Source organism: Pestalotiopsis fici (assembly GCF_000516985.1).
Source record: "Pestalotiopsis fici W106-1 unplaced genomic scaffold PFICI_Scf_1, whole genome shotgun sequence".
Classification (NCBI taxonomy): Eukaryota; Fungi; Ascomycota; class Sordariomycetes; order Amphisphaeriales; family Sporocadaceae; genus Pestalotiopsis; species Pestalotiopsis fici.
The window spans coordinates 2,930,042-2,947,688 of NW_006917091.1; the positions used below are offsets into that span (position 1 = coordinate 2,930,042).

At 51.1% G+C, this 17,647-nt stretch overlaps 6 protein-coding genes across 6 annotated transcripts; 3 read left to right on the forward strand and 3 right to left on the reverse strand.

The window, feature by feature from the left end:
• Nucleotides 1-142: 142 nt before the first annotated feature.
• PFICI_00889 (uncharacterized protein) lies at nt 143-3,061 on the forward strand (the record flags this gene model as incomplete). The annotated part of the gene is made up of 1 exon (XM_007829470.1): nt 143-3,061. The coding sequence occupies one exon, from the start codon at nt 143-145 to the stop codon at nt 3,059-3,061; it is 2,919 nt and encodes a 972-aa protein (XP_007827661.1).
• A 636-nt stretch (nt 3,062-3,697) lies between these two features.
• On the reverse strand, nt 3,698-4,882 carry PFICI_00890 (ATP synthase subunit gamma; the record flags this gene model as incomplete). Its single annotated transcript, XM_007829471.1, has 3 exons — nt 3,698-3,826; nt 3,879-4,593; nt 4,824-4,882. The coding sequence occupies 3 exons, from the start codon at nt 4,880-4,882 to the stop codon at nt 3,698-3,700; spliced, it is 903 nt and encodes a 300-aa protein (XP_007827662.1).
• A 1,351-nt stretch (nt 4,883-6,233) lies between these two features.
• On the forward strand, nt 6,234-9,208 carry PFICI_00891 (DNA topoisomerase 1; the record flags this gene model as incomplete). Its single annotated transcript, XM_007829472.1, has 4 exons — nt 6,234-6,288; nt 6,478-6,689; nt 6,756-9,026; nt 9,074-9,208. The coding sequence occupies 4 exons, from the start codon at nt 6,234-6,236 to the stop codon at nt 9,206-9,208; spliced, it is 2,673 nt and encodes an 890-aa protein (XP_007827663.1).
• Nucleotides 9,209-10,125: 917 nt separating this feature from the next.
• Nucleotides 10,126-12,754, reverse strand: PFICI_00892 (uncharacterized protein; the record flags this gene model as incomplete). The annotated part of the gene is made up of 2 exons (XM_007829473.1): nt 10,126-10,402; nt 10,470-12,754. The coding sequence occupies 2 exons, from the start codon at nt 12,752-12,754 to the stop codon at nt 10,126-10,128; spliced, it is 2,562 nt and encodes an 853-aa protein (XP_007827664.1).
• A 1,831-nt stretch (nt 12,755-14,585) lies between these two features.
• Nucleotides 14,586-15,626, reverse strand: PFICI_00893 (uncharacterized protein; the record flags this gene model as incomplete). The annotated part of the gene is made up of 3 exons (XM_007829474.1): nt 14,586-15,337; nt 15,393-15,518; nt 15,575-15,626. 3 exons carry the CDS (start codon nt 15,624-15,626, stop codon nt 14,586-14,588), a joined length of 930 nt encoding a protein of 309 aa, XP_007827665.1.
• Nucleotides 15,627-16,247: 621 nt separating this feature from the next.
• On the forward strand, nt 16,248-17,279 carry PFICI_00894 (Prohibitin-2; the record flags this gene model as incomplete). The annotated part of the gene is made up of 3 exons (XM_007829475.1): nt 16,248-16,494; nt 16,554-16,909; nt 16,959-17,279. The coding sequence occupies 3 exons, from the start codon at nt 16,248-16,250 to the stop codon at nt 17,277-17,279; spliced, it is 924 nt and encodes a 307-aa protein (XP_007827666.1).
• Nucleotides 17,280-17,647: the final 368 nt, after the last annotated feature.

The window sequence follows — 17,647 nt, forward strand, 5'->3', positions numbered from 1 at the left end:
TTGTTGAAACTTGTATCAATGCTATGAGATTGTTCTAATTTCTCTTAGACCGAGTGAGACAGGCCAGAAGAATGCGGTCGACTCGGCGCTGCTTGGGTATCAAGAGGGTGTTGGAAAGTCTTTCGCCTCCTCAGCCTCTGCCATGTCAGACCTGTCAGATCTATCTTCGCCTCCTCCATCACCTAGCAGTAAAGCAACGACTCCTGTCCACGTGACTGATTCAAAGGAATCAATAGAAGCACCAGTTCCACAGAGTATACAGAGTGTCGACCAGACTCAACCTCTTCCAGCTAAGCCATCTTCGTCGAGGCGCAAATATGATGTTCGACCAAAAGTATCGATACCCACAGACATAGCACCATATGACTATGCGAATCAATGCATTGCCGCCGCAGAGCACTCGAGACTCAACCCATATGTGTTACATCAAGAGGAGTATCAAATATTACGAGAGCATATCAGTCATGCACAAGTTACAACCTATCTCAACATCCGCAATGGTATTCTGAGATTATGGATGAACAACCCGCGTGTAGGCGTGGCACGTGAAGAGGCCATTGGTTGCGCCAGAGACACACGATGGTTTGATGTGGCAAACGTGTCCTATGAATGGCTGCTCCGCCGAGGCTACATCAACTATGGCTGTGCCCAAGTCCCTATTTCCAAGGGACGCCGCACCAAGGGTGCCGCCCCGAGGCGGAAAGCCAAGACTATTGTTGTCATTGGTGCTGGTATGTCTGGCCTGGGTTGTGCGAGACACTTGGACACCCTGGTTAAGCAGTATACCGATAAATTTCATGACCTGGGCGAAGAACCTCCCAAAGTAGTAGTCCTCGAGGGCCGAAGTCGTTTGGGTGGACGCGTCTATTCGCGATCTGTCAACGGTGGGGACTGCCAACGTCTAATGGGCTTTAAGGGTCAAAGATACAGTATTGAATGTGGTGGCATGATCATCACTGGCTTTGAGCGAGGCAATCCCCTCAATGTATTGGTCAGGGGACAGATGGCCTTGCCGTACTATGCACTGCGACCAGACACGACCCTGTACGATTCAAACGGCAAACCAGTTAATGCGAACCGAGATCTGCAAGTCGAAAAGCTTTTCAATGATTGCCTAGAGCGTGTCAGCGAGTACAAGTATAAGAACGCACCCTCGAAACTCATTGAAGGCAATAGGGCGCTCATGGATGAAGGAAGAGACAGCAGTTCCGAAGGGGCCAAGACGATTGCCCACGTGGAGGAAGCGCTCGCAGCCCTGCCACAAGCACTACCAGTGGCAGAGCAAAACCTTGCACCTCAAGTCAATCTCGTTCCCGTCTCTACCGACAAGGCGACGGGTAGGATCCACGTTGAGCCGGGTGCTCCCACAACTCTCAATGCGGCGCACAAGGCTCGGCTGATGGGCTGGGCACTCAAGGACGGGGTTGCAGAAGACCGTGATCTTGAGCTAGATGCACTGGCAAAATCTTCCGACGTTACGTTGGGAGGGCTCTTGGACGACTCGATATCCCAATATAGGGACATTGTCGACTTGACAGCCCAAGACTATCGACTGATGAACTGGCATATTGCCAATCTAGAATACAGCAATGCTACAAACCTGAAGAATTTGAGTCTAGGCCTATGGGACATTGATGCTGGCAACGAATGGGAGGGTAAGCACACCATGGTCGTCGGCGGCTATCAGAGTGTGCCATATGGCCTAGCACACGCACCATCAAAGCTAGATATCCGCAAAGAAAGCATCGTCACAAAGGTCGCCTATGATGCTGATGGCAGTGGCGCCGCCAAGGTCCATTGCGAGGATGGTGTCGAGATTGACGCCGACTATGTTGTTTCCACAATACCGCTGGGGGTGTTGAAGCACGGTAATATCGAGTTCAGCCCACCTCTGCCGCCGTGGAAGACGGACGCCATTGGCCGTCTGGGCTTTGGCATTTTAAACAAGGTCATCTTGGTGTACCAAGAACGTTTTTGGGACACTAGCCGTGACATCTTTGGTGTCTTGCGAACTCCACACTCTCGCCACAGTCTCAAGCAGAGCGATTACTCCTCTCAGCGCGGCCGCTTCTTTCAGTGGTTTGACGTCTCCAATACCAGTGGCGTTCCGGTTCTTCTTGCCCTCATGGCAGGTGACGCCGGTTTTGACACGGAGTATTCCAAGAATGACGAGCTGATCAGAGAAGCCAGCGAGGTTCTTCGCGGTGTCTATGGTCGAAAGGTTCCATCACCCGTGCACGCGGTAGTCACCCGATGGGGATCTGACAGATTTGCTCGTGGTTCGTACTCGTCTGCAGCTCCGTCCATGCAGCATGATGACTATGACACCATGGCTCGTTCTGTGGGTAATCTCTTCTTTGCTGGTGAGCACACAACGGGAACCCACCCTGCTACTGTCCACGGCGCATATCTATCAGGCCTCCGCGCCGCGTCTGAAGTCATTGATACCATGCTTGGACCAATCGAGGTGCCCTCCCCACTTGTCCTGTCAAAGGAGGCTTCTTTGGCAACATCCATCAATGGGCAGAAACGCAAAGCCGAGGGAGAACCTCTTTCGCCCCACACCTCCAAGCAAGCACGTATACAAGCTCACCAGGATGCTGCCTGGCAACACGTGTTCAGCAAGATTGGCGAGAGACCATGGCCGCCGCAGAAAGTAGCTGGCAACTCATACCTGTTGTACAGCAAGGCCCATTTCGAGGTGGCCCGCAAACGGTGTGAAGAGGGACGAAGGCTGAATAAAGGCAGACCGAGTCCGAATGACGTCCGTACCATGACTAGTAAGATGTGGAAGGAAGCTACTCCGGAGGAAAAACAGCCATTTGAGGAGCAGGCAAGAGAACAAAAACGTGTGTATCAAGAAAAATTCAAACAGTGGGAGGTGGATTCCAAGGAATGGGACCACAAAGCCCAGGAGATCAAGGCCCAATGGGAAGCTGATGGCAATCAGCTGGTTCTTGACGACACGCCTACAGAAGAGCTTGGGAGCCAACGACGTAGAAGTCAAAAGGTCGCCATGTACGCCGAGAGTGATGCTAGCGACGTTGAGATGACGGGATAGGGGTGACGATGGAGATCATCTTGACAAGGAGTTTGGGGTCTTTGAATGTTCAAGCTCATACTGGGATGGCGAGGGTATATGCCACACGAGATATGCCCAAGAAATGCATAGTCATTGGGTTTTTGTACATATAATGCCTGGGAAAGTAAACCTGTCGGGCGAATCGGGATGTCGTGGCAAATTCTCTGGCACATGGGCGGCATTGGCATTGATCCGTTGCATTATAGCACCTCCAACAAGCATCAGCTATACTGCTGATTACATGAGCTACATAGAATAAACATGATGCACGTCAAACTAGCGATTCTTTTTGCTGTCATTTATGTGAGTTTATTAATAGCACTGTAGAATTGCTTGCTGGCTCAGCAGCTCATGTCAGAGTTTACTGATCATGAAATGGTATTCATCAATGTAAAAAATTGATTTTGACATGGTTCATTTCAGAACTTTGATTTACCATCATTAACAACTTTGCTATCACGCAGTACTTGCCGAGATTCGGACAAAAATGTATTGAGGCTTTGGTACAGAGGGTGATGCAGAATTTCACTGCATGTGGTTACTTTGATACAAAGGGAATATTCGAGTCTTATACCAACTCCTCCCATCTATCATCTAGCTCTCTAGGCCTCGAGTTTACATGTCCTCGGAGGCGGTGGCACCAGTGATAATTTCGACCAGCTCTCCGGTAATGACGGCTTGACGTGTTCGGTTGAAGAGAATCTGGTACTTGTTGATCATCTCACCGGCGTTCTTGGAGGCGTTCTAGTAAAGGATTAGTAAACAGCGATTTCAGGATGGATTCAAATAAACTCACATCCATGGCGTTTCTTCGGGCAGAGATCTCGCAAGCGTGTCCCTCGGCAAGAGCCCAGTACAGAGAGTTGGCCAGAGCATATTCCCGCAGGTTACCGACAAGAGCCTCGTCAACCTCGAAAGCAGAAAAGTTGGCGGAAGCGAGGATGGCCTCCTCAGAGTAGGCCGGGACAACAGAGGGCTCGTAGCTGGTGGCGTTGATGAACTTGTTGTAGAGGATCTTAATGTCGGAGTAGTCACCGGGGAGCTGGGTGATCTGGTCGGCAATGGCCTGGGCGTCGGCAAAGGTGGGAACGTCCTTGCCAACACCAGCAAAGCTCAGAACAATGTCGCTGCTGTTGGTACGGGTGAGCTGAGATCGAGCCTTTTCGCCAATGAGGACCAGGTCGGCTTCGGGCTGGCCGGGGCCGAGAGTGCGGCGAATGTAACGCGAAAGACCAGAGTGAACACCACCGCAGAGACCCTTGTCGGAGCTGCAGACAATGTAGAGAGTCTTCTTGCCCTCGGCCTCGAGAGGCTTGGTCTCGGCAGACTCAAAGACCTCACCCGAGGTCTGACCGTACTTGGAGGCATCGGCCATGGCACGCTGGGCGCGGGTGAGCTTGGTGGAGGCGACAATCTTCATGGTCTTGGTGATCTTCTCAATGTTGCGAATGGACTTGAGACGGCCCTCGATTTCACGAAGAGTGGCGTAGCCGGCGGCATTGTTGGTGACGCTGCAAAGAAGGAAGTTGTGTTAGCATGCAACGTCACGATGCATCTGCGAAATGCGCACTCCATGTCCCCATCACGGTCCGGATGAACAACATGTCGAGCATTCAAAAAGTTGATGCTTGCGTAATCCCTTGGCCTCATTCATTCCTTCTTTTTGTGCATATATCTGATGCGCCCGGACACTGCCAACAACCGCGAGTGGATATTTGAGGTTGAATAGAGACCGACGTACCGAGCAGGAATAGCCGCAGCTCCAGCTCTCAGAGCCGGGCGTGCTACCCTCGAAAGCATGGTGATTGGTATTGAGAGAGTGTGTCGGAGGGGTTCGTCCGGGGTCACACCTTGATCACGATGCGCAGTCGCGATCAATTGAGTCAATGGGTGATGGGGGGAGGATTGAAGTGGTGGGCTTCAAGTTCGGAGACCAAAGCAACAACGTTGAACGAGCTCCTTGCCGTAACTTCTCGCTCAACTGGCTGCACCTATTTTCCCTCGCATCAATTTTCGGGCCTAAGCCGGATTCTGCCGAAGTTCCTCCTCTCTGGAAGTTCTTGAACTCTTCAAGTCTCTCGGGTGATGAAGTTGGTCTGTGCGCTGTTTTCTCAAATCTCCACTTTTAACTCTGCTATGCACGTATCCAAGGACCAAGCTCTTGGGATCCATAATAAGCTTGTTGGCCTTGTATATGAGGCAACAAGAATTGTTCAGACTTGCCGGTCCATAACGTGCCTGTTCATCGGATGGGTCTTTGCGATCGATCGTGTTTTTTTGTAAAAGGTAGCAAAGCCAGCAAGGCGCCCAGCCAGCAGCCAGCCAGCCAGCCATCCAGCAAGCATCACACTAAGCGCTAATCCATGAACGTACATGCTAGGTGACTGCCTTTCTGCACCACCTGTTTCCACCTTGTCGCCAACTGCCAATCCCATCTCGGTCCTTCGGCGCCCATTGCCAAATTTTCCACTTGCGCTACCAATAAAGTCTCCATCCTGCTGGAGCTGTTCGACAGGGCTCGGCCGTCAGTGACAACTCCCTTGTCGAGGGCTTGCTCGGTACCTACCTTGCCTTGCTTGCCTGCCTTTCCAGCCCAGCCTACAGCAGTCTCCCAGCGACGTCAGCCCCCCCGTCACCCACTGATTGGTCCGCGTACCTAGTGCCCACTGCCCACCCAGCAGTAATAAGTCGTACCGTACAGTAGTACCTACGTATTAGCCTTCAATCGGCGTTGTGCACCTGCTCCACCTCTGGGGGCAATCCTAGTTCGTTGCCTCTCCAGAACTGTCTCTCAGACTGACTTGGGAAAGGCCTCTCTTCCCTTCTCTAAATCCAAGTCTTCCTTTCCCTCCTCCCCCCCCCCAGCATAGCTGCTGTATTTTGTTTTTTCCTTTCTCCTTCTCTCCCTTTGCCCTTGACTTGCCCGGCTTCTTCAACCGTCAACATTTCCTTGCGCCTCTTGTCCAGCTATAGACGGGGTTGGCTCACCGCGGTGCAGTCAACCATCAGGTCTTGTCGCATCGACTCGTCTACTACCGGTACTTTCTGCACAAAGTCGCTAGCAAAAGCAAAGCCTGATCTCGGATTCACTCTTGACTCGAGCCACAACCGATCCTTTGCAGCCTATCTGACTGCCCCAAACATCAACAAGATGGCTTCAGACTTTTCCGACGACGACATGCCCTTGTCGCGACCCAATGGACGTCGTAAGTTTCTCTAGCGCTTCCCAAGTTGCATTATACCATCTACTATTGGCGCCTGCCCATTCACTTTGCGATCCGCCTTCCGAGATGCCGCCCGCCCTCACTTGACGCCCTTGCCCGTGATTCAACTCTTCAACATTACACATTCCCTCAATGTTCTTAATCTCATCACCTAACTTGACTTGCATCTAGTCTCGGCAGCAACCGTCTCAAAATCGGACCAAGCCATGGACGCCTCTTCCAAGGGCGGGTTGCCCGCACCTGTCTCGATCCGCAATGGTCCCGTGAACGAGGACAATGCTATGGACGTGGACGGCCAACACCTCAACGGCCTTGTCAAGAGAAAGTCGCGAACTTCCAATGTTAGCTACAAGGACGAATCCGACAGTGATGATGCGCCCATAGTACGTCCAGACGACAAAGGTTTCGATCACGCGTAATATATCTGTACTGACAACTCAAATCTCCAGGCCAAACGTCAGAGGAAATCCTCAGGCATCGCGGAAGGCGCAGGCCTCCCTCCAAAGCCGACAAAGGCAGACTTGATTGACAGTGACTCGGATGACGACAAGCCTCTCACTGCCAAGTTGGCTCAGAAGAAGAAGGACATTGAAGTTGCAGCTGCCAGAGAGGCAAGAGCCAAGAGAAAGTCCATCAAGGATGAGTCGGACTCGGATGCGCCTCTGGCGGCTCCAAAGAAGAGACAATCAAATGGAGTCGCCAAGTCCAACGGTGTCAAGAAGGACCCGGATTCTGATTCGGATGCACCTCTCAAGAAGCAGCCTGCAAAAAAGGTGGCCAAACCAGCTCCAGCAACAAAGGGTAAGACTGCCACGCCAGCAAAGAAGACTCCCGCAAAGAACGTTGTCAAGAAGGCTGCTAGCAGTAAGGCTGCGAGCGAGGACGTTGAAGATGAAGATGAGGCCGAAAGATGGTGGGATAAGCCCATGATTGAGGATGACGGCATCAAGTGGCAGACTCTTGAGCACAACGGTGTCATGTTCCCGCCAGCCTATGAGCTTCTCCCCAAGAATGTCAGGCTCATTTACGATGGAACACCTGTCATGTTGCAGCCCGAAGCAGAAGAAGTTGCTAGCTTCTACGGAGCCATGCTCGACAGTCAACACGCATCAAATCCCGTCTTCCAAAAGAACTTTTTCGAGGACTTTCGAGGAGTCCTCGCCGAACACGGTGGCGCCAAGGATAAGCAAGGCAACAAGGTGAACATCAAGGACTTTGACAAGTGCGACTTCAAGCCAATCTTTGACTACTACAAGGCAAAGTCAGAGGCCAAGAAGACGCGCACCAAGGAGGAAAAGAAGGCCGAGAAGGAGAAAAAGGACAAGGAAGAAGAGCCCTTCAAGTTCTGTGTCTGGAATGGCAGAAAGGAAAAGGTGGGCAACTTTCGCATCGAACCTCCTTCGCTTTTCCGCGGCCGTGGTGAGCACCCCAAGACTGGTCGACTCAAGCTTCGTGTCGAGCCGGAACAGGTCACCATCAACATTGGCAAGGGAGCCAAGGTGCCCGAGCCTCCTGCCGGTCACAAGTGGAAGGCTGTCAAGCATGACCAAAATGCGTCTTGGCTGGCCATGTGGCAGGAGAACATTAATGGCAACTACAAGTATGTCATGACGGGTGCAGATTCCAGTACCAAGGGTCAGAGCGACTTTAAAAAGTTTGAAAAGGCCCGCAGTCTCAAAAAGTACATTGACCGCATTCGTCGAGACTACAACAAGGATCTCAAGTCGAGCGTTATGGGCGATCGGCAGCGCGCTACCGCCATTTACCTGATTGATAAACTTGCCCTCAGAGCAGGTAACGAAAAGGACACGGAGAATGAAGCCGAAACCGTCGGTTGCTGCTCTCTCAAGTATCAGCACATTACACTGAGAGAGCCCCAGACTGTCATTTTTGACTTTTTGGGCAAGGACAGTATTCGGTATTATGACGAGGTTGAGGTGGAGAAGCAGGTGTTCAAGAACATAAGGCTCTTCAAGAAGCCTCCCAAGGGTGAGGGTGATGACATTTTTGATCGATTGACCACGTCGTCCTTGAACAAGCACCTCAACGGCTACATGCCTGGCTTGACTGCCAAGGTGTTCCGTACCTACAATGCCTCCTGGACCATGAGCAGACTCCTCAAGGAGCTAAAATTCCCGCCCAACGCCACCATTGCCGACAAGATGGTCGAGTACACCAAGGCCAACCGCGAGGTGGCCATTCTGTGTAACCACAAGCGTACTGTTGGCGCAAACCACGCCGTCGCCATGGAGAAGATGGGTGACCGAATCAAGGGCATCAAGTTCCAGATTTGGCGTCACAAGCTGATGCTGCTCAATCTCGATCCCAAGTTGAAGAAGAAGCGAGGCGCCGACTATTTTGCCCTGGAAGAAGAACTCAACAACAATGAATGGGTTCAAGAGCACATCAACTTCCTTGTCGAGGATCAGCGCACAAAGATTACCAAGAAGTTCGAAAACGACAACAAGAAGCGTGTCGAGAACAAGGAGAAGCCGTTCCCTGAGAAGGAGCTTAAGGAGCGACTCAAGGCTGCCGACGACCTTGGCAAGGAGCGCAGAAAGGAGTGGAAGTCCAAAAAGGTAGAGGCCGAGGGCAAGGGCCCGACTGTGGCAAAGATTGATGCCAAGATTGAAAAGCTCGAAAACAGTCTGAACCAGGCCGAGCGCAAGATGGAGACTCAAGAGGATAACAAGGAGGTTGCTCTGGGCACCTCTAAGATCGTAAGTTGTACTACGATTGTTTTTAGAATTTTACTAACACGGTGCAGAACTACATTGATCCTCGCCTCTCGGTTGTCTTTTGCAAAAAGTTTGACGTCCCCATCAACAAGGTCTTTTCAAAGACTTTGGAGGCCAAATTTGAGTGGGCCATCAAGTCTGTCGATGAGAACTGGGAGTTTTAAAGCCTCGTCTTTTTTACTGCATACCTACCCACATTGAGGGACTCCTTCACTGTATAACTTGTAATATCTCAAAGCATGTGGCTCATGACTAAAGATCATGGCCACGACAGAGGCAGAGTCCCGACTTACCTCTCACCTCCAACAAGCAGCACTCGATTTTCTTGGTCGATTCAGCTTAGGAGACGCGACTTGTTTTGGCCAGCAGAGCCCTCGTTGTATTTGGCGTACACCCTCTCTTGCATTTCTCTTGCATACGAGAAAGAGGATCAGTGATTGTCTACGCTGTATCTGGGGTAGTCATAGTTTTCCATCGTTTGCGTTTTGGCACCATTTAGGTAGCCTTATCAGACTAAAAGACGGTAACGCATTATCTAGACAAAAACAAAAGAACAAGTTATAAAACTCGATTAGCTACTGTTAAGATGGGTGATTTCATGATATGTGACTCTGCCAAACTTGGCTTGAGTTGATCCTTGGCAGGGATTATGATAGTCGTGCTCGCGGCAGGAATGTCATTTCGTGCCAATTGCCTCGTCAACTGCCTTGAGCCATGTATGACCCAAGCCGGCTGGCATGGAGATGTTTCAACTTGTACGTTTTCCATTCTCAGTATACAAATGGGACAGAAAGATTAGACTTTTGAAAAGTTGACATTCTGATTCATTCAATAGTAAACTATGCTGGCTTTTGATCTAAGTATCCCAAATTATATATGCCAATTCATCATCCCATAGCTTTTGCTTGTGCTTGTTATTCTAGGAATCCAATTCATGACCAAGCTTGTACGTAATGCATGCTGTATGCTGTACAGAAAAGAAAAGGAAAACAAAGGAAGAAAACGCTGTTAAATCCCCATTCGCTCGTATATACAATCGCGGCATCCAGTCTGGTTACTGTGTCAATGAAATGGGTTCCACTCAAGCAATCTTGTAGACCCGCGTAGCCGTCAGGTAACAGGCAGTACCAAATGCCACCAGACCTGCCGTGATACACCAGAACCACGTCAAGTCGCCTTCGTACTCTTGGCCTGGTACCCACACATTCATACCCCAAAGACCAGTAATGATGTTCATGGGGAGCACAATGGTACCGAGGACCGTCAGTTTGTTGAGCATGTCATTGGTCTGCTCGGCTCGCTTGTTCATGAGAATGTTGATTTGTGCAAGATAGGTGTTGGAAGATACGCCCAGGGTTCTGTTGAAGGATTAGTACTGAATGTATGGGGAGGGACAAAACGGTATCAAGTCTACGGACGACTTACTTGTCAGCATGCATGAGATTTCCCGTCATGGTAATTATGTGATCCTGAATATCTCCCAGGTAAAGACCAATTTCGCTTCGTGGTGCAACCTCATAATGCTCGTTGCACCTCTTGGCAAACCCTTTAATGACATCTGCCTTGTTGCCCAACAATCTGAGGAGTTCTGTTGCCTTTTTGCGACACTGGCCGATTCGGTGCAGCATGTCGCCGTCATTTTGCTCCACAGCCCCTGTTGCAGCCACCGACTTTTCATCTGCATCCTCTTTTCGCCGCTTCGCCTGGGGTTGTGACTGAGCATTCAACGACAATATCGCATCCTCAATATCATCAACTTCTTCTTGAATGTGCTGGACCAGAGGACCAAAGACGTCGGTAATGTCGTCAATGATGGCATAGCTGATCCAGTCGGCGCTGAGGACAATGTAGTCTTGCAGTTGTCTGATGCGCCGTCGCACATTCGCAGGGTGTGGCGTGTGGTCAAAGTGGAAACTGATGATTCCTTCGCGGAAAACAACAACGTAAATGTTGACAGGGTCCAGGTGCTTATCACTCTCTTCGTCCTGATCAAACGATCGATACGATACAAAGTAATAGTGTCGAAACAGTTCAACCTTTTCGCGTTGTTCCTGCAGCATGATATCTTCCGAAGTCAAGGGATGGATGCCAAAGGTCTTTTGAATGACCTTCATCTCGTCCGCTGTCGGTGACAGGATATCGAGCCACCAGACGGGGCGATCGCCAAAACGGACAGGCTTTTGGGAAAATGGTTCCGGCGACTTGAAGTCGATCCCATGAGGTGGAGACTTGATCCCATTCCCATTGCCGTTGCCGTTGCCAACAGGTGTAGCTTCACCCGACTGTTGTCGTGATGCATCGCCGGAACCACCTGGTACTTGCCTGGGTGAAAGGGGCCTGCTATTACCGAGGCCTGGCTCATCAAAGGCTCGTTGCGGTTGAGCCAAGGAAGGCTGTCTGGTCGGAACTTTGGTACTGTAACCAGTCTCGCTACCCTTGACGGAGCCTCGTGCAGAAAAATGGGCTGTCAGGAGCGCCTCTTCTTCCGTCTCGGATTCAGAATCGGACAAGATGGGTGGCTCTGGCAGGAATAGCTCCTGAAAGCTCGAATCGGGTTGCACGAGTTCGGAAATAGTCTGGCTGTGGATTGTGCTCTGTAGCTCTTCACTGAAATATGTGAATCGGTACGGCGCGTCCTCCTCGGCCTTGAACCAGCCCTTTTGCGTTGGGCGAAGCCTACCATTGATGAGTTGCGGCTCTGTAATCTTCTTGATCCGCCTTTCCTCGTTTCTGTCAATGATTTCCTTTTCAAACACTGACCAATCCTCGAGAACAGACAAGTCGGGCCATCGGTCTCGGCGCTTGCGACCACGACGGTTGCGCTGCTCCTGCGACGGTTGCGTGTCTTCGTCTGCGATTTCCGACATGCCCTCCTGAGGGTAGCACACGTCGTCTTCGGCCTGGAGTGCTATAGTATGCCGCCGTTGCAACGATGCCGAGCCATGCATAGGAGTCCCGTCGTCGAGCAAGTGGTTGGTCGACTGGGAAAGGGCAGCGTTCAACTCTTCCCGCATCATCTCATCGCCAAAATTGACGACCGAGGCACCCAATGTGGGCGAGGGCGGCATCGACGGAGGATAATTCACATTGTACTTGTCCCCTGACGGCGTGGCGGGAGCATTGAACCTTCTCTTGCTAGATCCGCTCGATCCACGCCTCTCGAATCTGGGTCGCATATCGCTGGCGCCATAGCCCTTGCGTTGGCCGGCTTCTCGCAAAAGCGAACCTGCAAGTAGAGGCTCTACCTCGCTCTCGGCAGTAGGTCCCTCCTCCTCGACGTCGCTATCTCGGCGTCCCGAATTTGGTCGTCTCCGAGCAACAGAGTCTCTGTCGCCCTGCTGCGAAGGATATTGGATCGACGAAGCGAGGATGGAGGGCCGGCGGGGTCTCGAGCCAAAGGGATACCCGCGGTGGTCGAGCAATGCCTGGTCGTCGAGACTTTCGTTGCTCGTGCGGCGTGCCTGCATGTAAAAGGCACCGCTGCTCAGGGCGGCAGACTCTCTCTCTCCGCCTTGCACGCTGTCGCCGTCATCTTCGGGGAGGGCCGCAAAGGACTTTCGTCGTGGGCGGCGGTGCTTGCGGCCGCCGCGATGCTTCTTCTTCTTTTGAGCCATGGAGGCTTCATTGGGAGAGGCAGCTTGCGAACCGACAACGGAAGGCTTGGAAGGACCCGCGGGTGTGCCAGACGTATTTGATGGTAATTGTGACATGGTAGTAAGGGCTGATGTGATGAAAGCAATCGAGGCACGGTGCGGAGACTTTTTCTCTCCTTTGGATGTGTCGAAAGCTGATAGGTAGAAGGACGCCCTGTTGAATCACTGCACGCAACCCACAACAGGTTATGCTTGGTTGGAATCCGATACCTCGAGCTCTTACACAGTACGGACGATCAAATGGGCCAGTGAGTGGCTCCACCGAGAATCAATCGTGCACAGTTGGGGGACCTTTGCTTCTGCACGTCAATCCCGGGAATAAGGGTATGCAGGCCAATGCAACCGCAACGACCACTGGGACTGAGCCTGTACACGTCAAGAGTCGGCGGTGAAAAAGCTGCTGAAGCTCCGGGTTTGTCAGATGGGGGATTCCCAATTGCTCGGGACGTTTGGTGAGACGAATATTCTCTCAGTGTAAACAAGAAAAATAAAAAACTTGTCTCACATTTCCCCCCTCCAGGGAAAAAAGACTAACCTAGAGCAAAGAATGACTACCCGGGGTAGAGCAAAGACTTGATGCTTGAATTGATGGGATCAATCCCACCGTTACCAATACGTAACTATCGACTAGCTCCCTAGGTTTCCTGGTGATGTCAGTCATGCGCAAAACACGAAACCCCACATTGGCGAGACTGGACCTGACTGGACCTCGACGACGAACTGGAGTTGGTCGGCGGGCCTATTCCGTACTAGTCTGCGGAGCTACCCTGGGATCCCGATGCATATCTCCAGGCCCAGATCTTGAGTGACACTTGATGGGTTTGAACGGGAACTCGTTTGATCTTTGAGGCAAGTGGTCGCGTGCTCAAGTTGGCAATAACAGTTTGAATTGACTCGAGATGGACCGTCTGACTTTTCCAAAGTAAAAGAGTTGAAAGAGGTGACGCTGAAAGATGAAAGTAGCTGGAAATCCATGTACTGTATTCACTACACCCACCCACCTACACCGCACCTATTGTAGAGTCCTGCTATCCGTGCTATGTCACCTCAGCTATCCGTGCTATGTCCCACCTTATCCCGCCTATATAGCCCCTGCGCCATCGCCGTAAATATAAATAAAATAAAAGGAAATAATAGCTAATTCTTCGTTATATGCGATAATAGTTAGAATAGCAGCTGTTTATAGGAGCCGTAGTAGTAATAGCACTGCGTACCTAAGGCTATTGCTCGCTTAGCTGGTCGCTAGGCCCGGCTACATAATTATCCTTTTTACTAGTTGAATATACAGCTTCCTACTGCAAAAAAGGATCTTCGGATGGATTAGTAAAAGATAAGAAAATTAAAACTATTGCATACGATTCCATATGCGCTGGCAGGTGGCTGGTAGTTGCGAAATATAGTGAGGCATAGCACGGATAGCTGGGGTGACATAGCACGGATAGCAGCGCTCCTATTGTAGGTTTTCACATGCATTGTCATTCTACAATTATGTAAAATTCTGCCCAGGGTATTGTTCTTCCCTAGTGACAAAACCTTATGAGTAGAATCGAATGATTCTTGACTTGACAAGGTGTATTATGCTAGAGCCCCTTTCATACTTTTGGATTACACAACCTAGAGCCTTGCTTTCCAGCACTCGAGAGTATTACCATTTCCTAGCATTTCTGTATCATGTCCAAGCCTGACAGTATAAATACAATGCATCCATGTATGATTTCCTTGTTGATAATTCTCAAGATCAGTGGCCGCTATAGAATATAGTCGCCGGCTGTGAAAAACTACCGAGTTTCACATGCTTTTCATGAACTGATTCCCCTAAACGCCAAATGCATTTGCATATTGTAGACATGGCCCATAACTCCTAATCAATGCGAAAGTGACAGGGTTTTTAACGGTGTTGTCCCATCAACTGGGCACGAAGCATCATAATTTGTTGTCTTTCGCCCTCGGGAAGCTGATCAATAGTCGCCTGAGGCAGCTCCATGACCATTTTCAACAATTGGTCAGAATCTTGAGCTGGTGCGGGAGTTGGCACAACAGGAGCACCGTAATTGACTGGAGGCTGTGCAACTGGAGGCGGTGCAAAGGGAGCGGCCACTGGAGGTGTGCCAGTTGGAACTCCAGGGAAGGCGGGCATGGCTGGCATCGAGGCCGCTGGATAGGCCGAAGGAGGTGCTTGGACAGGCGGCGGCGCGCTCGTATCAATGACCGAGTGAATAGCTTCGGGCGACACAAGTCCCATGAGCAGCAATGCCTGGAATACAGCATATGAAAGTTGAGGTGCGGCAGTGAGCAATTCTGTCGCGCGTGCCGGGTCTGTCGTGGCCAGCGTCTTCATCTGCGAGAGAATGTCGAGTAATTGAGCCGGCGGAAGCGTATGCAGAGTACGAGAAATGGCATCGTGGAAGCTGACTCCGGGTGGCAGCTCCTTTCCGGGCGGGAGCGGTGGCAGTGTCCCGGCCGGAACGACTGGAGGTGCAGTCGATACGCCGTTCGAGTACGATCCCGCATTGTTCATGGTGCTTGGTCCCATCTTGTCGTCTTCCTCGCCCACACGACCTTCGGTGCTGTAATCGACGCGAAGTTTGCGGTTCATTACTTCGTAGTCATTGAGATTTCTTACTGCCGATGCTGCCGAGTCTGTGGTTGTACATGTTAGCGAGGTCGCAATACTGTAGGAATGGGATGGACGCACCTGCATCGGGATATTCTGCAAAGCCGAATCCCTTGGGCCTTCCAGTCTCTCGGTCATACACTAGTCTAAAGTTGAGGACCTGTCCGCAGGTGCTGAAAATATCTGTGATTTGTTCTTCGGAGAGACCTGGTGATAGCCGTCAGTACCCAAGTGAGCCAAGCCAAGCTCTTTACACTCCTTACCGTAGGGAATGTTTCCTACAAACACCACCCGAGAAGGCGGCTTTGTCGACATTGCGAATGGAGACCGGGGTCTAGATTTCTCTAAGGAGCAGTATATGCTATGTGAAAAGGCTGCGACGTGGATGGCGGACGGCAGATCACAAGGCTTGATGGGAATGAATGGGTCAAGGATGAAGCTGGGAACACAATATGAATAGTTGCGCCAAGAGATGTACTGGAATCACTTGCGGTAGAGACGGGCGGAGGATAAGATGAAGATCTATTCAGGCGCCGACTCTCTAGTTCCACCTGATGAGGCAACACTTTTTCTTGGTTTACGAATTTTGGTCAAGGCCAAGCCAGTTTAAGAATTGGATGCGATCGCGAACAGAAGCGCGCGTTGCCCTGCAAGCTTTCAATGGAAGAGGAACCGGGGTCCACCCCCATTGCCGGAAAAAGGTTAGACCACTTTTAGAGCTGCGGTTCCTAGGTGGAAGCTGCCCAGTTGAGGCTCCCAGCTTCAATGGTAAGCTGGAGCACGGGCCTCTTTTCTCGGGGCGGATCCTAGCGGCATCCAAAGAAAACGGATCATGACTTTTGAAGCTGCTAGACCGAGTCCTCGACAGCCGAAAGCTCTTTGGCACGCTCCGGTTCCAACTTTCAAATCCTTCCGCCGACCTCGAGTCCCGTCAACATGTCAAACAAGTCGCCAATAGAAGAGTACGCTGAACGCGCCAGGCGTTTTGCGCTTCAGAACCGACGTCGCGTTCCCTTTGGCGGCGGCGGCGGTGGAGGTGGCAGTCTAGGTGCCGCTGCACTCATCACTCTCGGTATTGGCGGTGCCATTCTGTTGCAAAACTCTCTTTTCAACGTCGATGGTGGTCACAGAGCAATCAAGTACACCCGTGTTGGTGGTGTAAGCAAGGAGATTTACAGTGAAGGTACGGCGGGTCGCCCGGAGTTGAGATTCGAGACACTTTTGGTTCTAACTAGATTACAGGTACTCACTTGATGCTTCCCTGGTTCGAGACCCCCATCACATACGATGTTCGAGCAAAGCCGAGAAATGTGTCCTCCTTGACGGGCACCAAGGATCTGCAAATGGTCAACATTACATGCCGTGTGCTCTCGAGGCCAGAGGTTACTGCCTTGCCGCAAATCTACAGAACGCTAGGACAGGACTATGACGAGCGAGTCCTCCCCTCTATTGTCAATGAGGTCTTGAAGAGCGTCGTGGCTCAGTTCAACGCCAGTCAGTTGATTACACAGCGTGAAATGGTGGCCAAACTAGTCCGGGAAAACTTGTCGAAAAGAGCTGCGAGATTCAACATTCTCCTGGATGATGTCTCGCTGACTGTAAGTGGCGAGTGCAATGGCCATGAGGAATCCAACTAATGTTTTCTAGCACCTTGCCTTTTCTCCCGAGTTCACAGCTGCCGTCGAGGCCAAGCAGGTTGCCCAGCAGGAGGCTCAGAGAGCCGCATTCGTTGTTGACAAGGCGCGCCAGGAGAAGCAGGCCATGGTGGTCAAGGCACAGGGTGAGGCTCGATCCGCCGAGCTCATTGGTGAAGCCATCAAGAAGAGCAAGGCATATGTCGAGCTCAAGAAGATTGAAAACGCCCGCATCATTGCACAACAGCTCCAAGAAGCTGGCGGCAGGAACAGACTCATGCTTGACTCGGAAGGTCTGGGCTTGAACGTCTTTGGCGATGACAAGAAGCAATAGAAGCATTGGCTTTCATGAGGGAACAAAGAGAATCTCCACTGTACTCTAAGTAATAATCACTGTAAAATTGAGAAATGACTGAGGAGTTATTCAACTCTTCTCACGGCAATGACAAATCCGTCTTGAGGTAAATGTGCAAAGGATGCCAACATTATAAAGCGACGAGACTATTCATCAGATGGACTTTTCCGGACTCTGTTACTCTTGTCGTGACCCTATAATAGTCAATAAGAGCATCTGCAAACAGGAACCATGATTAAGTAATCAATCAATGACCGTAATCCGAACGCCCGCCCCGGCTATTCATCCACCCACTTCCTGCTATCTGTCCCCCCATCTCCATTTCACATACAAAAAAAGTCCGTGCA